At 46.6% G+C, this 24,774-nt stretch overlaps 1 protein-coding gene across 1 annotated transcript in view; it reads left to right on the top strand.

Annotated features, from left to right (window-relative positions):
* The window catches only part of LAP3 (leucine aminopeptidase 3), a 332,922-nt gene extending 308,350 nt beyond the window's left edge, over positions 1–24,572 (top strand). Inside the window, exons 12-13 of the mRNA XM_086964054.1 lie at positions 1,143–1,255; positions 24,247–24,572. Of these exons, the coding sequence (XP_086820180.1) occupies positions 1,143–1,255; positions 24,247–24,442 (309 nt within the window). The 3' untranslated portion in view covers positions 24,443–24,572. The remainder of the gene's footprint in view (positions 1–1,142; positions 1,256–24,246) is intronic.
* The last annotated feature ends 202 nt before the right edge of the window (positions 24,573–24,774 follow it).

The raw sequence follows: 24,774 nt of genomic DNA, 5'->3' as shown, positions 1-24,774 counted from the left end.
TAGTCCTCTCCTCTGTTGCCCCCTCGCTGTCCTGTTTTTTGTTGTTGTCTTTTTAGCTTTTATAGAAGGTCTGGCAGCTGTAGTCGAGTACCAGGACCCGCCTTTATATATAGAGCCCTTTTGTGCAACTTTTTTTGTGTTTTTGAATTTATCATGCTAAGATGGTACCAACGGTGGCCACAACTTGGAATATTTAAAAAAAAAAAAAATGTCCACAGCATCATGACTTATGCAGTTACATGCAAGGTTAATGCATGCATGCACATATGTCATGATGCTACAACAATGCTTTTCCAGATTGGCAACAAGCACTGGCAAAACCTAAAGGTCAGCTCACGCCTTTGAAAGGTGAAATCAATTGGCTTTGGTAAAGCTTGGTGTTTATGAACACTCCATAGGCGTGCATGTTGTTTCCTTGATCTCTCCCCTGTTTCTTTTCTTTATTTATCAGCACTCCATGGGTGTACTTGTTTCCGTGTGTCAGCCAACTCATGGACTTTTATTTTATACTCAGCCCCGCTGTCCTATATGTGGTATATTTTTATTTTTGTTGCATTTCTTTTTTTTTTTTTTTTAGGACATCTCAGCAGCTCCCAAGTGCTATTTGGCGCTGCTTACCTTTTGTCCCTCCCCACTTTAATTTTTATGTTTTAGTTAAATGTATTTAACAATGGCCCAGCACCTGTAAAGTGCCATCTGGCTGCTTTTATCTAGTTTTTTGCACCAGTGTCCACATTTTTTAAAACTTTTTTCACCATTCTTAAAAGCGTCCTACATGCTAGAATAGTACATAAAAATAGTTGCTGTAGTCTTGATGCACATGAGCATCGGCAGCCATCTTGCAATGGGTTTTCTTTACAGAAAACCCATTGCAAAATTATGCATTCACACATCAGTGCCAGTCAAGAAAGCCTTGGTAAAGTCAGTAGCTCGGCCTTTTAGAGCAGAGACCTTTAGGTTTTACTAGTGCTTTATTGGTTTGAAGAGACAAACGCCGAAAAAGGTAGATTGTATAACAATATCTAATGTGCTTGCACTGCATTCTTAAGACCTAAATAACAAAAGCAATATTTGTAGTCCTTGTTTTGCAAATAAAGTTGTATGCCAAACAAAATGTATACATTTGTATGATTTATTTGCAGGCCAGCATTGTGACAGGAGATCGTGTGTGGAGAATGCCTCTTTTTGAACATTACACTAAACAGATCACAGAGTCGCAGCTTGCAGATCTAAACAATATTGGCAAATATAGCAGGTACTCTACTACTTACTACTTTGCTGCAGTCTATTTTGATGCTTATTTTTCCCATGTGTCTTTCCCACACATTTTCTAGGTGCACCTATGAGCTTGGTCATCGGTGTGTTGACAACATTTGACTCCAGATATGAAGGCACAGAGCAGCATATAGATGTAACCCCTATGTGCTGATGTCATTTTATTTATTGTGGCTTAGACCAAAATGAGGTGGCAGCGTGTAAAACTTGAAACCTTAATGATTCCTGAAAGTCCACTCTACAGAACTGTGAGTAGGGCGAGCATTGAGAAACCTGCAATTTGCCTATCCACCGGAAAGAATTATTTACCAAAGGTAAATAACATTGCTCCTCGAAACTGGGACAAAATGTCGGAAGCAACAAGGAATGGGGGTCTATCCCCATAGTACAGGCGGTCCAGAAACAACAAAGGAGCTTTGATAAATATATGAGGAAATTCAGAGACCTCTGTACAGAAAGGGACTGTGGACCCCACCCTGGCGGACATTAACTAGAGGTGTGTTGCGTGGAAAGGAGTCCTCTAGAGTTCGTAAGGTCTGTGCTTCTATTGGGGGCGCTCCAGAAAAGGGGTCATGTCACTAGGTATGGAATGTATTTCTGTATAATACGCATATTTATGCATTTAGTCTTCTAGTAGATATGAGTCGTTCCATTATTACAAAGCACATACTGGGTAAACCTACGAAGTGGTGGTAGACTTATCACACGCTTTCCCTCCTAAATGTGCAAACCCAAGTTTTGTCTAACATGCTCACTACCAGATGTTTGCCATCCATTTCCTCCACAGTCCCCACTTACTAGACGATATTTGTGTCCATGCCCCATCTCTATACTTGTCGAGCTAGGAAAATATCCTGGACGTCACACTGGCAATATGCTGATAAATAATTTGATTACATTTAATATTGCTTTTTACTCAGATTCCTACAGGCACGTGGCTTTGGGACAGTGTTCATACCATAGCTTGCTATCCTGTTTACAACCCCTCTGCAGCAGTTAAGGGTAATTGAATCGTTAAGGTAAATAGAATCGTGTCAGACAAGTTCAAAAGAGAAACCAGGCAGGGCTTCCCTCTTTCTTCAGTGCTATAACCTTAGCAACAGAACCCTTGGTGTGCCTGATCAGACAGGGCCCATTGATCAGGTGATTCTAGTGAAGTGATAGCAATAAGGAACCTTTCTCCTTACATGTGGACAACATTCTCATATTTTGTCTGATCTTTGCTTCATGGTTTATTGTATATATTTAAGGTGTTTGGAGTGCCCTTCAGGAACACTTGGACAATGTTGTCTTTATTCCCGGGACAACACTTATGCTACTTCTAAGATACCATTTCACCATTGATGGTGCTCTGACTGTGAAAGTTGTTGTAACCCTGGAACAATTTCAGGCACACAATCTTTTGGGGCTCAGCAATAAATTGTTTGGCTGTGCCATATTTTGGTGCAAACGTCACCTGAGCCTGCTGAAAAGGGGCATCCTGATTAAAATGCTATCTGTCCTAAAAAAAATTATTAGACATTCTGCCATACATCCCTTACTGGATCTTCATTCATTTATCCAGTATTAATACATCTAATCTGGATCCCAAAGAACCCCCAGTATTATAGATCAAGATACACAGTTAGATATAAGGGGAGTGGATATCCCTGCCCAAATTCCGGGGTTACCTATGGGTGGCTTCCTTGTAGTGTGTGAGCGAACTTCCCTTTGGAGGAACTATCTACAGATAGGTTAGCCATGGGGGGGTAAAATATGTTTGCTTTTTATTTTTAGAGGGAAGAGAGCTGACACTTTGCCTCACATGATTGTCACAGCAATTAAGGTGTGGGGAGCTGCAACAAAATCAGTGAAATGAAAGGATGATATTATGAAGGAAAAAAAAGCTCACAGGAGAGGACCATGCTCAGGGATGTCAGAAAGTTGGAAGTTGTCAGACGCTGGCAAAGAGACCGTATGGCAGACAGGGACTACTGGGTGGTAATTGGTGGTAGTTCGAAAACTGGTGTCCTACCATGCCTCAGCAAACTGGGTCAAGTACACTACTTCCTGCCTTTTACTCTCAGGGTTAGCGATGACAAGCAGCCAAGGCTTCTCAGGGAGGGAGTGGAACCTGTAGACCGTATAGGGAGTGGAACCTGTAGACACAATAATTTGAACATCCAGTACTTGTCATTCTGTAAATGCAAGCATTTTAATTACACAACCAAACTAAATACTGCACAATCCATTCATGAATACCTAGTTGAATCCCTGGTCACACTCTTCAGATAACGTTATACCCGCCCGCTCTCCCACATAGGTGATTCTAGGCACTATAGTCCCCAGTAATAGTGACTGAGCAACTAATTAGGCAGAGGTGCAGGTTAACACAGTCACCCCATGTCAGGGTTTAGAGCATAACAGTCACCTGATCATACCCTTGTTTTTCTTCCTGTAGCGAGTATAGAGTCTAAGCACTGGTCATCCTTGTGAGAAGTTGGCCTGATATATGATACTCACTAGTTCTAGTGATCACCTTGTATCAGTCCAAACAACCCTTATAGTGATTGGTTGTAAGTCAACCTTATAGACCAGCTATCCTAATGGTAGCATGGACAAAGCAGTCTTAGGCTAAACTCTTTTGGCATGTGAAGCCAGCTGTTTTACCACATATAACCCCTTGAATACCAAATGAAAGGACACCACACAGGTAGTTATGAAAATAAACAAGATATTTATTAACTAACATACACCTCTGAACTCTTTATGAGGTCAGAGGGCTAAGTACATGACAAGACTCTTAAGGAAAATACGTTAAGTTGCACGAGTTACAATGTTGCCCTAGGGGCGCAACAAACCATATACTAAACAAGTGGTATAAGGAAGTCGATAGAAGGAATGGAGCTGTCCAGAGGCTGTAGGATCGCTGGGACTACACTATCCTAACTTTAGGTAAGTAATAGGAGGCCCACGGAACGCGTGTGCAGAGTGTGAACTCACACGCGAGATGCGTAACAATGTCTATGGACAGTACAGTTCAAGAAAAAGGTGAGTACGGACAATCCTGACTAGATAGGACTAAAACGACTGTGAATCTGGACACTAGGAGAGTCAATCTACCCTTGAGCACCGAAATGCTCGTGTTACCTCACCCGCGGGTTGCGGGTGCATAGGTGCGAAGTCGTGTCGGGGGGCCTGCGTTGAAGTCTATGGAGCCTGAAAGAAAAGATGCTGCAGGCGACCAGGAGGAAGATGTCCGGTGTGATCCAAGGGTGGATCAGGGAAGCTGAAGACCTGAAAGCAGAGGGGACAATGTTCAAAGTCACTAGCCAGTGACTGGGGTGGAACCAGGAAGGAACCAGAGGCTGCTGTCGCGATCAGGTGAAGAGTGGACGCATGACTCTGCAGCCACGTGGACCAGGAGGTGTCTTCGACTACCAGGATGGAGGCACGAGCTGTCCCACGCAGGCTCTCGCTGTCTGCGGTGTTGGATCCGGATTCAGCGTCAACAGGCCTTGGCAAAGGCAACCCACGCGGTGAGTGGAAAAGGCGTCTGGTGCGGACCAGGAGGGTCCGGGGTGCTTCTCCTTTGCAGGGAAGCAGGGGCCAGTCTGGAGCAACCTGACCAGCGGTGTGGATTTCAAGGATCGTCGTCTAGGAGGCCACTAGCCAGCTGGCAAGTGACCAGACAACGCGTCGAGCAGCAATCAAGCAAAAGGGCCCCACGCTGATCTCGTGGATGCTGGAGGGCTGATCTCAGCTGTGCTGCAGATGTAGGTAGAGGTCGGAGAGGTCTGGGAATCCGGGTCTCGTCGGGCTCTGAAATCTGGATCCTCAAGGGAAGACGACAAAGTGAAGCCGCTGGACGCTTGATGGTGCCTGCTTGTGCAGGGTGGACACTCCTTTGCCACAAGGGAGATTTCTTCAGTCTTCTGTGGAGCAGAACGTCGAAGTCCAGAGTTTCTTCTTGTAAAATCAATTCAGGATAATCTAACTTAGAATGGGACCAGCTCCTACCTTTATTCTGCTAAAGGGGGCTGTACTATCACTAGGTCCCTCCTATGGGTGGGACCAGGAAGGGGGGTGGTTGCACCCCCTATCCTTTGTCCGGTTTCGCGCCAGGGCTGGGGCTGGAGTGCCCCAGCAACTGGTTTGAGCCGGTGTATGCACAGGGCACCTTGTGTGCCCCAGGCATGTCTCATTCCTTTCAGGCCTGTCCTACCTAATACACAAAATCCTGTCTGGGGTGGTGCTAGCACCTCCCAAGGCAGGAAACCCTTTGTCCAAGCCTCCCTCGCTGGAAGGACACCCAGCAGCAGGAGGTCAGACTTGTGTCTGGTGGCAGCATCCATTTTGTGATGCTGAGGCTCGAGTTTAACTTTAACCGGGGTTCACAGTTACATACATGTTGTGTCCCTCTAGAAGGGTGGAATGCTACCCGTGTCGCCAGAATTGGCGAGGGGATAGTATTCCAATTCGTATGACACCTTACTCGACATGTTTTGATAATGCTATGCCAAAGTTAGCAATAACCGCAAGGATTATAATGCACTTAAGAGTATATGGTATAGCGTTCTCATGGAAACAGCTAAAGGACTTGGTTCCGAAAGCTGCAGACAGGCTCAGCTCATGCTAGAGCACTATCTCACATAATTCCAAGCACTCTGCCTCCAGGATTGTTAAGGCCTGCCATAGAAGTGACTTATAGGAGTATATGTGTCCATTTTAGGGTTAGATATAGGTATACTATATCTAAAGCAAAGGGTGATTGATCAGCCAGTTGTGTCAGATTTGGATGGCCAGCCAGGGGTGGCATAATACATGCTGCAGCCCCTGGTAGGCCTTGGGTTCACCTATGCCCTGGGTACCTATGGTACACTGTACCAGGACAAGAGTGACCCAATACCAATTAGATATGTACCTAAGGTATATGTAGTCCATAACCGAGAGAGCAGGAAGCCTGGGGTCCTGAATAGCAGGATCCCAGGCCAACTAAGTCGAAAACCAGCAAAACACCACGCAAAAAGTTGGGGGCAACCATAGTCAGATATCAACCTTCCTACATAACAACCCCCCCCCCCCCACCCCCCAACGAAAGGAGATAAGGCTATCCTTGACCAGGTAAGCCTATATTGCCTGAGAGGCCATATGAGGAGGTGCATGCTCTGGCATGGTTACCCCCTATCTCATGGTCCACTAAGCAATCCCTCACCCTAAGGGTATCTGAGGGTCTCCACCATAGGGAATCTCTACCTGTGGTGTGTTTTGGCAAAGTAAAAGGCTGGTGCTGGGATGGAGTACTAAAGTGAGGCTCCACTGATGTTGGGCTCAACTTCCTCCAATCACAATCCACCATATATGCCTTTCTTTCCAGGACTGAGTTGCAGTGTGCTCTCAGGGTCAGCCTCTGGCTACCTAAAGCTGGAGACTGGGTCCATCTGTTTGGCTTACTGGAGGGACAGGTCAGGTTTGGGGCCCTTAGGTCCCAGGTTTGGCTGTACCCAACAGTGTCCATCTGTGGGAGGTCCCTAACTAAGTTTAAGGGGGATCCCTCAGGAGTCTGTTTTATTTTCACTTGGCTAGGTCTGCTAGCTTCAGTGCCCTTAATCTGCTGATTGGATTTTTTTTTTGGACAGGGGCCCTTTGGGGTCCACCACTGGCCTCCCTGAATTCTACAGCCCTGGGCTGACTGAGGCAGGGTAGAGAGGGGCAGGTTACCTGCTCCAGACTGGGTCCCACCTTGGAAGGTTCCACTGACATCAGGCGTTCTGTAGCAGTTTCTTCACAAGGGGTAAGATCAGTTCCCTGAAGAGGCTGATCCTTTCCTAAAGTCTGGTGGGAGGGAGATTTCTCTTCCTCTTCAATGCTCTCTGTTTGAGTGGAGTGATCCATAGTTTCAGGCTTCACAACACTATTATCAATCTGAGTTTGGGCTGTGGCCATCACAGCCCCGCTAACCTTTCCATGGAGATTTACCATTTTAAAATGGGTTTCTAGCTCTACCTCAGCCCAGGCTGAGATCTCTAAATCATTCCCCAGTAGGCAATCTACAGGCAAGTTTGATGACACTGCCACTCTTGGGACCAGTGACACCTCCCCAGCTGAGATTTACCACTGCCATGGGACGATCTCTCTGCGCTTAATCAATATTGGTCACCTGGTATGTGGCACCAGGTAAAAAGTTGCCTTGAGGGGACTAGGCTCTCAGTCACCATAGTGATGCTAGCCCCTGTGTCTCTATAGGCCTCAACTTTCAGACCATTGATGAGGGGCTCCTGTCTGTACTTGTCCAAAGTGTTGGGACAAGCAGTGAAGTTGGCAAACCCCATGCCATTCTCACAAACAGGAGTATCTGTGGTAGGGGACCTGGTTAGGCCAGAGTCCACCTGATTTCCCCAAGTATACCCAACCAATTTCTTGGGGGCACTCCCACCACCTGGGGGATTACTACTAGTAGTAACAGGAGGTGTTGGAGTATTACCTGGAGGAATATTTACCTTATTGTTGGCCTTTGGGCAACTGCTGTCAGTATTCCAATGGCCTACCTGTTTGCAGGCATGGCAATAAGGTTTCATTTGGGTATTGGAAGGATTCTGGGACCCACCCCCTTCAGAGAATCTTTGGGGATCTTTTGTGGTTTGATCTGTAGATTTATTCCCACCCTTCTCTTAAGGTTTGGTTGATTCTTTCATTTGGTCACCACCCTGACAACCGCCGAACACCTTCACTTCCAGGTCCACATCAACCTCAAGACCACCCTCAGAGGCACCCTCATCTACAGACCCCCGGGACCACGCACACAATTCAGCGAAGACATCGCCGACTTCATCAGCCCGCACGCCCTCCTCTCCGCTGACTACATCCTCCTCGGGGACCTCAACTTCCACCTGGAGAACAACAACGACCGCAACACCACCACCCTGCTGGACAACCTCGCTAACCTCGGACTCAAGCAGCTGGTGACCACCCCCACCCACTACGCCGGACACGCACTCGACCCCGTCTTCTCATCCAACAAGGACATCACCTTCAGCCACGCCACCGGACTCCACTGGACGGACCACAGCTGCGTCCACTTCAGCTTCAGAAGGACCACGATCCACCACCACCAACAGGTTGCACGCAGAAGCTGGAACAAGATCACAGCCGACCAGCTCGCGACCTCCCTGAGCAAGAACCCACCCACCAGCGCAACGAACCCCAGCCAAGCGGCCATCAACCTCACGAAGTGGATCAGCGACTGCGCAGACGACCTCGCCCCCCTGAGGACCCCGCCTAGCAGACCCGGCAGCAAGAAAGCCCCATGGTTCACCGACGAACTCAAGAGCTCCAAGAAGAACTGCCGAGCCCTCGAGAGAACCTGACGCAGAGACCCAACACCGGACAACATGACTGCCCTCAAGCTCGCCACCCGAAAACACCACCAACTCATCCACGCAACCAAGAAAACTGCATTCAAGGAACGACTGGACAACAACGCACACAACAGCAAGGAACTCTTCAACATCGTTAAAGAGCTCTCCAACCCCAACGCTGGAAACAACGACATCACCCCTTCGCAAGACCTCTGCAACTCCCTCGCCCCCTACTTCCACAACAAGATCGCGGACATACACAACAGCTTCAGCACTCAACCGACGCACGCCACGACCGAACCACTGCCCCCCACCACCACCCTCCGCGCCTGGACCCAGATCAGCACCGAAGACACCAGCCGCACGATGAACTCCATCCACTCCGGATCTCCGACCGACCCCTGCCCTCACCACGTCTTCAACAAGGCCGACGCTGTCATCGCACCCCACCTGCGGGACATCATCAACACCTCCTTCGACACCGCTACCTTCCTGGAGAGCTGGAAGCACGCCGAACTCAGCGCTCTACTAAAGAAGCCATCAGCCGACCCCACCGACCTCAAGAACTACCGCCCCATCTCGCTGCTCCCGTTCCCTACAAAAGTCATCGAGAAGACCGTCAACAAGCAGCTGGCCGCCTTCCTCGAGACGAACGGATACCTCGACCTCTCGCAGTCTGGCTTCCGAGCCAACCACAGCACCGAGACCGCCCTGATCGCAGCCACCGATGACATCCGAGCACTGCTTGACAACGGAGAAACAGCAGCCCTCATCCTCCTAGACCTCTCCGCTGCCTTTGACACTGTCTGCCAACCGTACACTAGTGCAGCGATTCAGCAACGTCGGAATCCAGGAGAAGGCACTGGAGTGGATCATCTCCTTCCTCGCCGGAAGGACACAGAGTTCGCCTCCCCCCGTTCAGATCTGAAGCCACCGAAGTCATCAGCGGCGTTCCTCAAGGCTCTTCGCTCAGTCCAACCCTCTTCAACGTCTACATGAGCCCCCTCGCAGACATCGCAGGCCAGCACAACCTCAACATCATCTCCTACGCCGACGACACCCAGCTGATCCTCTCCCTCACCAACGACACCGCCACCGCCAACCTTCACGAAGGGATGAAAGAGGTAGCCGAATGGATGAAGAACAGTCACCTGAAACTGAACTCGGACAAGACGGAAGTCCTCATCCTGGGATCCTCACCCTCCGCCTGGGATGACTCCTGGTGGCCCCCCGCCCTAGGCAGCGCACCCAAACCAACAGACCACGCACGCAACCTAGGCTTCATTCTGGACTCCTCCCTCTCCATGACCAGACAAGTCAACGCCGTCTCCTCGTCGTGCTTCAACATCCTGCGCATGCTACGTAAGATCTTCTGGTGGATCCCCATGAGACCAGGAAGACGGTCACCCAGGCCCTCGTCACCAGCCGTCTGGACTACGGCAACTCCCTCTACGCAGGAACCACCGCCAAACTCCAGAAGAGACTCCAGCGGATCCAGAACGCCTCAGCACGACTCATCCTGGACATCCCCCGTCGCAGCCACATCTCCGGACACCTGATAGACCTGCACTGGCTCCCGGTCAACAAGAGAATCACCTTCCGTCTCCTCACCCACGCTCACAAAGCCCTACACAACCAAGGACCAGGATACCTCAACAGCCGCCTCAACTTCTACGATCCCAAACGCCAGCTTCGATCGACCGGCCACGACCTCGCCGCCGTCCCCCGCATCCGAAGAGCCACCACAGGGGGACGGTCCTTCTCCTACCTCGCCGCCAAGACATGGAACTCCCTCCCGACCCACCTCCGCCTGACCCAGGACCACCTCGCCTTCAGGAAGCAACTCAAGACCTGGCTGTTCGAGCAGTAGCGGATCCCCCTCCCCGAGCGCCTTGAGACCCTCTGGGTGAGTGAGTGCCACCAGTGGGTTCTGACCCACACAATTTTTGCTCTCTGGCAAAGGCAAGTTTCTCTTTGGCAAGGGCAAGTTCTTCCCTTTGGATCCTCAGATTCACTTCCTTCATTTTTGCTTCATGTTCTCTTCTCTGAGGGGATGTCATCCCTCTCTGAGAAGATGCCTGAGAGACATGGGTGTGAATAGATCTGTTAGAGCCTCTGGATTGAGACCTAACTCGTCTATTCCCAAGGTTAGGCCTGCTTGAGGATAGGCCTGGGGCTCCCCCAGTTCCATTCTCATGTAGGCTTAAGTTGGCCCTGGTAAGTCTGCTGACTATAACCTGACCATTGTCTACCTCTCCCTCAGATGATTCTCCATCTTCCTCACCATCTACCTCTTCGGTTTCAAGGGGGTTAGATTCAGGGTCTCCTCTAAGGGGGGCATGCTTCCATCTGTAGGATCAGAGGGGCCTGGATTAGAAGCCCTTCTAGCATCATCTAAGAGACCTATAAGAAAAGGAAGGGTAGGGTTAGAACCCTGTTTCAGTTTCCAGGAGGTACACACTTGTCTCATCTCCTGGAAGCTGAGGGCTGCATATCTTGAAATGACCTCTGGACGGTCAATAGCCTCAAGGGGAGTCACTGTGTTCCCTCCTGTGGCAGGCATGCTTTCTAGTGAGGTGTAAGTGGTGCACTTACCTACACTGTGTTTTCCTACTGATCCCTTGCTAAGAGTTGTAGTCAGGGTGTGCTACTCCCTTTCTGCTACAACAGCTGGTTCAGTAGAACTCAGAGTATTTCTAAGCTTGTTATATGTACCTATGGTACCTTATGTGATCTTTCAAATGATATCTCAAGATTATATTTGGTAAAAACAGCAAGCTCAAATCCCAACCGCTGCACACCAATGTAAGAAGTTGGCCTGATATATGATGCTCACTAGTTCTAGTGATCACCTTGTATCAGTCCAAACTACCCTTATGGTGATTGGTTGTAAGTCAACCTTATAGACCAGCTATCCTAATGGTAGCATGGACAAAGCAGTCTTAGGCTAAACTCTTTTGGCATGTGAAGCCAGCTGTTTTACCACATATAACCCCTTTAATACCAAATGAAAGGACACCACACAGGTAGTTATGAAAATAAACAAGATATTTATTAACTAACATACACCTCTGAACTCTTTATGAGGTCAGAGGGCTAAGCACATGACAAGACTCTTAAGAAAAATACGTTAAGTTGCACGAGTTACAATGTTGCCCTAGGGGCGCAACAAACCATATACTAAACAAGTGGTATAAGGAAGTCGATAGAAGGAATGGAGCTGTCCAGAGGCTGTAGGATCGCTGGGACTACACTATCCTAACTTTAGGTAAGTAATAGGAGGCCCACGGAACGCGTGTGCAGAGTGTGAACTCACAAGCGAGATGCGTAATAACGTCTATGGACAGTACAGTTCAAGAAAAAGGTGAGTACGGACAATCCTGACTAGATAGGACTAAAACGACTGTGAATCTGGACACTAGGAGAATCAATCTACCCTTGAGCACCGAAATGCTCTTGTTACCTCACCCACGGGCTGCGGGTGCATAGGTGCGAAGTCGTGTCGGGTTTCTGCGTTGAAGTCTATGGAGCCTGAAAGAAAAGATGCTGCAGGCGACCAGGAGGAAGATGTCCGGTGTGATCCAAGGGTGGATCAGGGAAGCTGAACACCTGAAAGCAGAGGGGACAATGTTCAAAGTCACTAGCCAGTGACTGGGGTGGAACCAGGAAGGAACCAGAGGCTGTCGTCGCGATCAGGTGAAGAGTGGACGCTTGACTCTGCAGCCACGTGGACCAGGAGGTGTCTTCGACGACCAGGATGGAGGCACGAGCTGTCCCACGCAGGCTCTTGCTGTCGGTGGTGTTGGATCCGGATTCGGCGTCAACAGGCCTTGGCAAAGGCAACCCACACGTTGAGTGGAAAAGGCGTCTGGTGCGGACCAGGAGGGTCCGGGGTGCTTCTCCTTTGCAGGGAAGCAGGGGCCAGTCTGGAGCAACCAGACCAGCGGTTTGGATTTCAAGGATCGTCGTCTAGGAGGCCACTAGCCAGCCGGCAAGTGGCTAGACAACGCGTCGAGCAGCAATCAAGCAAAAGGGCCCCATGCAGATCTCGTGGATGCTGGAGGGCTGATCTTCTGTGCAGGAGCTGCTCGGGGCTAGGGCTTCTCAATCCCCAAAGCACTTCGTTGAGGATACCTCAGAAGTCGTGCTGGAAGCGAAGTGCAGTTTCTTCAAGATGTCCGGTCCCACGTGTCTCGTCGCACCCACGGATCTCAGCTGTGCTGCAGATGTAGGTAGAGGTTGGAGAGGTCTGGGAATCCGGGTCTCGTCGGGCTCTGAAGTCTGGATCCTCGAGGGAAGACGACAAAGTGAAGCCGCTGGACGCTTGATGGTGCCTGCTTGTGCAGGGTGGACACTCCTTGCCCACAAGGGAGATTTCTTCAGTCTTCTGTGGAGCAGAACGTCGAAGTCCAGAGTTTCTTCTGGTAAAATCAATTCAGGATAATCTAACTTGGAATGGGACCAGCTCCTACTTTTATTCTGCTAAAGGGGGCTGTACTATCACTAGGTCCCTCCTATGGGTGGGACCAGGAAGGGGAGTGGTTACACCCCCTATCCTTTGTCCGGTTTCGCTCTGGGGCTGGAGTGCCCCAGCAACTGGTTTGAGCCGGTGTATGCACAGGGCACCTTGTGTGCCCCAGGCATGTCTCATTCCTTTCAGGCCTGTCCTACCTAATACACAAAATCCTGTGTGGGGTGGTGCTAGCACCTCCCAAGGCAGGAAACCCTTTGTCCAAGCCTCCCTCGCTGGAAGGACTCCCAGCCGCAGGAGGTCAGACTTGTGTCTGGTGGCAGCATCCATTTTGTGATGCTGAGGCTCGAGTTTAACTTTAACCGGGGTTCACAGTTACATACATGTCGCGTCCCTCTAGAAGGGTGCAATGCTACCCGCGTCGCCAGAATTGGCGAGGGGGTAGTATTCCAATTCGTATGACACCTTACTCAACATGTTTTGATAATGCTATTCCAAAGTTAGCAACAACCGCGAGGATTATAATGCACTTAAGAGTATATGGTATAGCGTTATCATGGAAACAGCTAAAGGACTTGGTTCCGAAAGCTGCAGACAGGCTCAGCTCATGCTAGAGCACTATCTCACATAATTCCAAGCACTCTGCCTTCAGGATTGTTAAGGCCTGCCATAGGAGTGACTTATAGGAGTATATGTGTCCATTTTAGGGTTAGATATAGGTATACTATATCTAAAGCAAAGGGTGATTACACCACCTTGCCCCAGCTGATTGATCAGCCAGTTGTGTCAGATTTGGATGGCCAGCCAGGGGTGGCATAATACATGCTGCAGCCCCTGGTAGGCCTTGGGTTCACCTATGCCCTGGGTACCTATGGTGCACTGTACCAGGACTTACAAGAGTGACCCAATACCAATTAGATATGTACCTAAGGTACATGGAGTCCATTTTAACAGAGAGAGCAGGAAGCCTGGGGTCCTGAATAGCAGGATCCCAGGCCAACTAAGTCGAAAACCAGCAAAACACTAGGCAAAAAGTTGGGGACAACCATAGTCAGATATCCACCTTCCTACAATCCTCAAGCGTGTATTATTTCGTAAGGGAAGCCTTGCAATATGTGCACATCAGCTCCCAGAGGTCAGGCAGCAGGCTGGATGCAGTCTACTTGCAGTAGTCACTCTCTGGGACTGATGGTGCCGGCAGTAGATGGCACAGATCCAAATGTAAATTAATTGTGGTCAGTTAGAAACTGATGACATCCCATAGGGCACAAAGACATAGTCTGCACAAAAGCAGATAAGGGAGACGCCCTAGTTGTTATGAATTCCGACATGTCCCAACAGAAACTGATAGAACACCTATCGGATGAACTTACTTACATGCGATTACCTGGAAACCCAACAACAGATTATGCAATGATCTTGAAAGAAATTGTAGATAAGGCACTAACCCTTGGCACAATCAATCAGAGAACGAGGAACTTCTTAATCAAGACTAACCCTAAAAGTCCATTTATCTATGCAGCTCCCAAAATACATAAAAACCTGATGGACCCGCCTATACGACCAATAGTATCGACCTGTGGCAGCATTCACCAACCGATAGGACAATTCTTGGATCGCCATCTCCAACCGATGGTACAATCTCTTACCAGTTACATTCGAGATACCACAGACTTTTTATGTAAATTACAGGACATCAAAATTGAACCTAATGAACAGCTATGGTTATGTACGGCAGACGTATCTTCCCTGTACACTTCGATCCCACACCAGGAAGGCATTGAAGCCATTGAACAAGCTATTCTAAAGTTGGAAGTGGAGGAATCAATGAAAGTGTTCCTAATGGAATTAACTATGTTTACTTTGTATCACAGCTACTTTAAACATGAGAAAGATTGGTTCCTACAACTCGTGGGTACTAGCATGGGAAATAGCGCAGCACCGATATACGCTAACACCTTCATGGGTGAGTTTGAACAGACTCACATTTGGACCAACCCAACATGGAAAAATCACTTGAAAATGTATGCACGTTATATTGATGATTTGTTTTTTCTTTGGAAAGATACTAAAGAAAGTTTGGAAGAAGCTCTTACGAACTTAAATTCAGTTAACCAAAGAATCCAATTTACCTGAACAATTGACTCTAAATCTGTCACATTCTTGGATTCACACATTACCATAAATAACAACCAATTCAGTACAGATATTTTCCGAAAACCCACAGACCGGAATAATCTTTTGCATTATACCAGCTTTCACCAGACATCCTTGAAAAGACATTTGCCCAAATCCCAGTTACTTCGAGTGAAACGTATCACATCTGATCCCGATGTAGCAGTGACAAGAATGGAGGAAATGCTTGACCGATTCAGAGAAAGAGGCTACCCGGAACAAATATTAAAAACAGCAAAAATGCAAGTACAGGAAACCCAACAAATGGATTTGTTAAAACCAACTCAAATCAAAACTGCAGACGACCGGATGGTTGTTGTATCAAAATATTCCAATGTGAGTTTGTTGTATAAAAACATCATACTAAAACATTAGCCAATGTTGCAAGTGGAACCTGATTTTAAAGACCTGTTTAAATCCAGACCTTTATTTGCCTACACGAGAGGTAAAAATGTAGGAGAAATTCTAAAACAGCGGTACAAGGAAAAAGTGGTCTCGAGAGGAACAAGACCCTGCAACAACTGCAATAATTGCCATAACATTATTCCAGGAACAAAAGTTACTCATCCAATGAAAGGATATGACATTCCATTAAAAGTCACAGCCACCTGCGACACTAACAATCTTATATACTTACTTAAATGCCCTTGTGGAACGGTATATATTGGGAAGACTGAACGCAAACTGAAGACCCGCCTGAATGAGCACAAATCAAATATCAGAACTAAAAACTTGAAATCATCAGTAGCAAGTCATTTCGCTGAAATGAACCACAACATTTCTCAACTCAAGTTTATGGTGTTGGAAACCATTGACAAAATTGAAGGAAGAGACAATAACAGGACATTGTTACAGCGTGAAAATCATTGGATTTACAGACTTAATTCGATAAAACCAAATGGTCTCAATGAACGCATTGAGTTTGCTTGTCATCTATAAGTTATCCCACTGTTTGTGGGCACTCTGTTCTGAATCTCCATTTGGCCCGTATTTTGGTAACTTTGTATTTTTGTAATTTCGCATTGATGAAATTTATTTGTGTTTCTCTTAATCTTCTTTTATCATATTGTTCATTTAGGCTCGCCATGTTCCACTTTATACTATGTCATAATTGTTTTCACTCTATACCGTGTTTTATTATTCATTCCGATCACACTGGCACTACTTACTTTAGTCCTATTTCTACTACCTTGTTCATTCACTCACGTGAACACATCACTTCCTGGTCTTTGCATGAAATTTGACCACACACCTTTTCCGTAGTACACATTCCCGGCGAAGACGCCACTAAAGCATGTTGCTGAACAACCGAGTAAGTAAACCAGCTGCCTTACCCATTACCCGACCGCTCGACACTTTGCAGTGCCACGAGCTGTCCGTTACCGATTTACCTTCACTTACCGTCACTGTAGCGCTTATTGCGTCCTTTACCTTTGTCAAATCACGGCTGTCACATTTTGAACCTTATTGAATCACTATTTTTACCTATAAGCGCACGTTTCGTTCACTTTCATCAAAGACTGCATGAATACATTCATAAGCACATGCCGAATTAGGTTTGTTGATCACGTGACCATCTTTCGTATTCACAGCACCTTGAGCACCAACTGTTACATTTGTTATTAATTTAGTTTGTAGTTCAACAGGATCACACCACTTGTTTAATTTGTTATATAACAGGATTATACCTCTTGGTTATTATGTTGATTATCATGGTGATATTATACTTAAAATACCATATGTCGTTTTGTTTAGATGCTCCCCGACGAAGGGCATAGCCTGAAATGCATTGGAGCGAATTCAAGCACATATAAAATGGAATGAAATATATGTGCCACAACGTAAACGTTTTTTGAAAAGAATACGTTATACTTGAACTAAAGAAGAATACATTTCTGAAAACGAATTTATGGTATCCTGTGATGAATAGAGGAGGATTATTTCCCAAATATTGGAGTGCCCTATGGGATGTCATCAGTTTCTAACTGACCACACTTCATTTACATTTGCTCTCATTCGCCTAAGGGTGGAGGGCGATACCAAAGGAGCACCCTTTTAAATGAATACAGTGTAGCATTGAACTTTATTGGAACTTAGGTGTGCACGGATCAACAAACATTGTAACACATCTCGAACAGATCCAAATGTCACAGCCTGGCCTTGCCAGCAGAGCAGTTGTCTCTTGGACAGTCAGGTACCCAGGGGTGATGTGTAGGCACTCCTTCTCCAGCTGATCAGGCTTACTGCAGTGAGGTGCAGTTGTGGCCTTACAGGCCAATCCGGGTCACAGTGACGTGGTGCAGTTCCCAACACACAGTCCACAGCGCAAGCATGTTTGGATACAGTCTTTGGTGAAACTCTGAAGTAGGAATCAAACAAAGAGACGAAGGGCCACCCTCATGATATGGCTCATTCCCAGCTTTGCTGTGTTAATGTCTACTTCCTTTTGGTGCGCTATGTACCTGGAATACACTGGGCTTCTACTTCGTGACAGTAGCTCCTACTGCAGGGCCAGGCACACTCCTTCCCTCTCTCTGCAGTCAGGCACTCCTCTAGGCACCAGGCCAATCCACTGCTCCTCAAGCAGAATGTGCAGAGAGACTGGCAGGCTGACCGCTTCCTTGACTAAACAGCAGCTTTTGACGTACTTTATGGAGCACTCCCTTCATTGGTCAAGAAGAAGTTGCGTATAGAAAAAAGTGGGGTGATTTGGGACCCAATTTTATAAATATTGTGTGTACCGGGGATGTGGATTCACTTTCACAAACTATAGAAGCAGTGTAAAGTGATGCTCCTTACAGCAGGTAGCACTGTGGCTGTATCTAGCCAGGAGTACCCACAACATGGGCCCAGTCAAATGTGAAATCTCTGCACCTGGCTTTCATCTGCCTTTCTAAAGCGGTAATTTGGTGCAGACAGAAGGGAAGGACTGTCCCAGAAACTCCCGCCCCTTGAACAAAAGAAACTGCAGTTGCATCCTTCACCCCGACCATCAACGAAATGGCAGTGGTCAGGAAGAACAAATTAACAGCCCTTTGCTAACAAAAACCTTAACAGAATTTCTAAAAGTATCCCTCTCCATTCTCCTGACTTCAGTACCTGGATCTCCCCCCATGCAGGCACTGAAAAGCAGGCAATACACTTTCTTTTTTCTTTTTTTTAAAATTTTTGAAAACCTTTATTGTGCATCAAGTAAAGAACAAATACGGGCCCACAACCATCCGGCCGGCCACAAATACTCATGAAGCACCAGTGCATGCAATACGGCGACACAGTAATACGTCAGTATCATCAGCAAGTATTTAAGAATCAAACTGTAAAGCGCGGCGATACCATGTCACAGGATCAATAAAGGTTAATTTTAAATTTTCTGTGCAGCTATTGAATTCAATTTGTACGGTTTCTCAATCATGAAAGAAAGAGAAAAAAAAAAAATAAGATAAAAGGGCAAAGTCCGTGTAGGTGGAACATGACATTGGCTACAGTTCACCACGTAATCTAGCAACCCAACAATCAAGTCCCCACCAGGCGGGATGGCAGCTAGATGAACACGCTACAAGGGTATCAGTCCTAACATCCCATACAATACCCGTCGCCACCCAACCCCCTAGTATGCCTAAACACGGGCCAAGACAAAAGAAAGGGAAAAACAAAAGCGAAGAGCAAAAATAGGCACCATAGAAACTAAAACTAGAAACTAAAATTCTAACCCCCCACCCTACACGCATGCAGAGGCTATGGCCTACCCCCCCCCCCCAGCAGTGTGTCTGTCGCCCCATAAACCCAAAATATAGCAAGAAGAGAGAAGGAAGAAGCAAGAAAGAAAGAAAAAGAAAAGGGATAAATATAGACCTGTGATATAGGGAATAAGAAAAGAGTATTCTATTCTATAACTCCCACAAAAGAAGAGGCCGGGAGGAGGGCCAAGTACACATATTCTCGGTCACCGCCGGCCCAATAAACATCCTCCACCCCAATAACAGCAGCAAATAGTTCTGCAAAATTTTTGGCAATTAGGGAGAGTCACTTCGAGATATGTAAACGAAACAGACCGGAATCAAGCCCTACCCGGTCTCCACCCGCCAGCGTGTCAATTCACCAGAGAAATCGCCTAGCCCTGGCCCGATCTAGGACGTATCCCCTTGCCCTCCCTCCATGGCAGTCCAGCATAGTCCAAGACAAAGAGAGAAAATGGCCGCCCTGAGGAAGGGGGAGGTGCGTGAGCACAGAATGAGCGTCGCCCGCCCTCGAGAAGTGTTTTTCCCTCGGTCAGAAGCCCTTCCGATACTTCTAAGTGGCAAAAGTTCCATAGCAGGGAGATCGAAGTCCCCAAGGAAGGAGCAGATGAGGGGGCGAGAGAACATGCTTCTAGTGTCCAAAGCAGCGGAGATGTTGAACGGGGCAGATAGTCAGTCTCGGAACGAAGGGGAAACAATGTTGCATCAACAGACCTGATGGGTGGCTGCGAGTCGCTACAAGTATCGGCAATCGCTACATCAATCTCGCCATGAGCACTCGAGGATATTGGTTCACAGATAGTCTGTAGCGAGGGCAAATCCAAACTTTGTCGGGGACAGACCCCCTGCTCCCGACCCAGAGCAGGGGCACATGCATCAATCTTCTCACCCAACATGTAGTAGTTGCATGCCATCTCCGATCGTAATTCCCCCAAAGAAGTTAAAACTTCCTTGTAAGTCCATTCAGGCTGCGGTCTCCTTAGCTCCGAGTCCCAGGAGGATGAGTGAGGTCCGGCCCCCTGCATGAAAGTGAGCTCGCAGTTCCAGGGTGAGGGTGTGCAGTCATCCCCACGTAGCAAGTAAACAGGCATCGCCATCTTGCCCACGATCCACTGTGTAAGCTGGGGGGGGAAGGGAGGTCGCAGAGCACGACCGATCAGCACTAGTCTTCCCCGGAACCTTCAGGGTCACCCTCGGTCGGCGGTATAGGCAGGGAACCGCGGCAGCCTGGTAAAGTAGGCAGAGGGGAGGGGGGGCTCACCGATGTCAGGCAGAGCAACGATGGGAGCCAAACAACACTATGGCGGCTCCGGACAAAGGAGCCGCAGATAAAGCACGTCTCCAGCCTGCCCTCGCGCTACACTGTGAAAGCGCGATAAAACCCTGGCGGCATAGGTCGGCCGGTCTGTATCTCGGTGTGAACAGCACTTCCCAGATGTCGTCTCCCAAGTGGGCAGCTCGGCCGCCTCGGAGCCCGCGAGGTCCGGCAGGGCGCTGTGATGCGAGCAGGGTCCAGGGCTGCGGGGCAATGCACCCGATATCTTCCGTCACCGGGCGGGTGGAGAACTCGGAAGAACGCTGGCAAAGTCAGCTCAGCTTCCCGCACGTTTCGGTGTAATAAACCTCAGGATGGCGAGCAGGATTTCGGTGCGGGGCTCAAGGGCCGGCGGAGCCGAGAGGCTACACGTCCGCTCCGATCGCCATCTTGGCTCCTCCTCAGGCAATACACTTTAATTGTCTAGAGAAGATATCCTCATCCTCCATCTTGTGCCATGCTAATCCAAAAGCATTTGAAATGGATCCCATGGCTTCAATACTTCTACCCTCATACATGCAGAGTCCTACTACCATGCACTTGACATACAAGTGGTCAGCGCAAAGTTCTGAATGACACCTCACAGCGGAATTCTGCACATTTGGAGTCAGTAGTCCGTAAGTCAGAGTCTTACTTGCTCAGATAAAGTCTAGTCACATGATAAATTAGGGAGTCAGCCTTTACAACGCTGTCTTTATAACAGATGCCTTTATCACGTAAGCCTGTTGCAAGGATTTCTGCTCAAATACAGAACTGTGCACAAAGCATTAGGACATTAGTGCATTATGGTGTGCCAAAAACTCACCTCCGTACCTAAAAACCCCAACCAGCTAGCAATCAGTGTCACATTAGAACTTCATCCTATAGCAAAGTACCCAATGATTAGATAACCCAGAACATGCGACTTAGGACAATCTCAGGAATGGTGGGAAGTGAAAACACTCTTTGGTTATACTATCATACTAGTCTGTAACTGGAGTAATAAAGAGACACGGTTAGGTTAAAATGTTTATTTTAACGACGTGTCCTCATACACAGTATCTTAGACAACATAAGCAGACATATGATTAGTAGGGTTACAATTCCATAAAACACAAAAGGAGGAACCATATTACAATGATAGTGCAAACAGGTAAAATATAGTGCCTAGTTTAAACACCCTCCCTATATAGGATCATTATATTATAAAATATAGAAGGTCTCATGAGTATCTGGGGGACCCCATTTACCTTTCCGCTCAGTAAGTGTAAATTACATCAGGATCAGCATGTCTCTCTGCTAACTTGCAAAAACAACTAACAGCAGTGTCGTGCGCAAAAAAGCAGTCAAGAGAAAAATGGCGTTTAAATGAAGCAAAGCCATGCTAACATAACGTACACGCACGCATAAGGTAGCCCTAATCCACACCACAAGCCTTTACAATAAAACTTATGGCGTTTTTTAGGGTTTAGGAATGGGAAGGTTATAGGGTGGTAAGGGTATTTTTACATTTATGGGGTAAGGGATTAGAGTGGTGTGTTTACAAAAAAGGGGGGAGTCCGCCCAAATGACAATATTTATTTTTATAATAATGAAAAAAATTAGTGTTTGAGGGGGTTTCCCCTAACTAAGAGACTATTTAAATGTACAATGATAACAAAATAATTTGAGGGTTTGGGTCTCCCCAAATATTTTTTTTTTTAATTCCAGTTTTATCTGCCTAGCATTTTGCATCTCTCAACAGCAGGTGCAGGAGCAGTCTGTGCACACCGATTGTGACTATATTATTGATTGTTTACAATGGGAACACAGCAAAGAGGTGCCGCTATTGGAGTCCGCCGTTGAATCTTAGCCCTCCACAAAAAAATCTGTTGTATATATCCACACACACATAGCCATACCATATATATATATATATATATATATATATATATATATATATATATATATATATATATATATATATATATATATATATATATATATATATATATACACACACACACATACATACATACACACACTTACCTTGTGTGTTAAAGGTATATTTATGGTAAAGGCATGATTGTAATGTCAGCCAACCACAAAGCATAGTACACTGCTACCACAGCTTTATGTGCTGCACCCAGGTCAGGAACAGTAGTCCATTGTCCACTATTGGGGTATGCTTGGTGCGTTCCTTCACGTCACAAGACAGGTCTTGGACTTCCTATTGTCATGGGCAGGCCTAGGCCTCTGCACACTTGTTAGATTTGCCTAACGTCGGGGCCTAAAATAAAAATCGAGATAGCAGATTCTCATCTAGCCAGATACTGGTGCAAGGGAAGGTGCCTTTGTATCATGCAGAGTACATTCCAGTCCGAACAGAACAAAGAGCTTGGGACATGTTCAGCTACTCCAAACTATGAATACTGTGGGGGAAAGGGGATGAAATCCATAGCCATACTACAGGTAGCATTTGGCTTGACACAGACAGACTTAGGCATCATCTAAACGTACAATATGCACTAAGGAGTAGGTGCTTAGACTGGCGCTACATACAGGATAACACTCAACTTGACCTAGGGAGCTAATGGCGGAATTATTAAATTTGAGGAAAGTGGTCATACAATCGAATTTAAGGCTTGCTCAATTGAAAATTCTTCATAAGATATACAACCATAGGTCCAAACTGTTTGCTGTGGGTCATGTTGAGAGCGCCCATTGCATATGCTTAAAAAAGCATTTGTGATACTTTTTTTTGGATCAGACATTTTGGGACTGCATTCCAGTTTGACCGTTCTGAGAGAATGTATAAGTTATGAAGGTACACAATAAATTGACTTTACTTTGAGAATAGGAGTAAAATTGTCTTGACTAAATTCAATGTGATTTTGTACAATTTAGACCTGGTCCTGGCTTGGAGGGATCGAACTCTTGAATGGGGTACTTCCAAGGCTTCTCGTAAAGAAACATGGAGTTGAACTGTTTACATAACAGCAAACAATCTGTGTATGAAGGACGTAGATGCCAAGGAAGTGGGAAAAATCCAAACTTCATGGAATGCTTGTTTACAGTACGCCATGCCTGGTAGTAGTGGGAATTATTGTCGAGGTGTTAGGAATATATGCGCATGCATGCTAGAATTTGAAGAAAATAATGTGTAGTGATATTAAAATGATGCGTCTTGTAGATTTGCTCATGTGTGTGTTGTGTTCCTGGCTGACTTTGGTTTGTGACATCCTTTGGGGATACTGCACTTATGATTGTTTTATGTCAGCAATGGACATTTTAAAAAACAAATGTCATAGGTAATTGCTTTCCAGTCACTTTTTACATCCTTCTGAGCACACCCTGACAGTAGTTGGAGCAGTATTTATATTTGCGTGTTTAATATTGTCCTCAGGGCCAGCTTTAGGGCAGTGCGACCGCCAAAAAAGATTGTCGCACCGGGCGCTGTCAGCGCTAAAGCTGTCCCTGAGCTTCATTGTTGTCTGTATTTTGCCCGGAGCAGAAGCCAACGATCCATTGTAACTTGTTAAGCTGGATAAACATTATTGACATTGCTTTTAAAGCAGGAATTCTGGTTAATTACAGATATTTTTGCGTCACCTTTCCACCACTACATTTGTTTTTCATCCCTTCGATTTTGCAAACTCTTTATCGGTACACATGCCTTGGGACACTTATTTGTTTAACTAATTGAATTTAACCATCATTTATTTCTGTCCAACCATCAGTATATCAGACCATCACATAATTGTATTATATTCTACAGATGTTTTGAAACAGTGTAATGTATCTATCCTGGGAATCCGCTGGCACACACCCAGCCCTTTTTTGGAGAGTTTACTTACTGTTCAGCGATGATGCTGAAGGGGGGCGAGGGTGTATGTGGGCCTTACTTACATGTTACCTTTTGTTCAAGTGAGATGTTGCTTTGGACATTTTCAGAAGCCTTGTATCTCCTGTTTGTAGGTCAGGAGGAGCGTGCACGGCTGCGGCATTCTTGAAGGAGTTCGTGACCGCCCCTCATTGGGCGCACCTGGACATAGCTGGAGTGATGTCCAACAAAGACGAGGTGCCCTACCTACGTAAAGGCATGGCAGGACGACCCACGAGGACTTTAGTGGAGTTTGCAACTCGTCTCTCAGAAGAGCCACAAAAGATGTAACAAATAATGTTGTGCACTGACCTAAGCCATGTTAAATCATGCAGATGCCATGTAAAGGTGGTCTTCTCTTTTGATATATATTTATGTAAAAACCTATTCGAAATATTTGAATAAAGGTATCTATAAATTGCATTTTTATGTTCTGCTCTTTAATGATTTCTTGTAGTTTTTCATTTTGAGAAGTCATCAAACTCTGTCTTCATTTGAAAACTATTAAATCCTCGCATGCAGCATCCTTCATGTTATGCGACAAAACAAATATTTTTGGGGCAGAAGATTCACAACGATGGCTTTGAAATTAATAGAAAGTGTGTGTATAACTTTGCCCGCAA

Source organism: Lissotriton vulgaris, chromosome 3_2, assembly GCF_964263255.1.
Source record: "Lissotriton vulgaris chromosome 3_2, aLisVul1.2, whole genome shotgun sequence".
Classification (NCBI taxonomy): Eukaryota; Metazoa; Chordata; class Amphibia; order Caudata; family Salamandridae; genus Lissotriton; species Lissotriton vulgaris.
The sequence above is the reverse complement of the archived record's forward strand: the minus strand, read 5'-3'. Positions and strand labels throughout refer to the sequence as shown.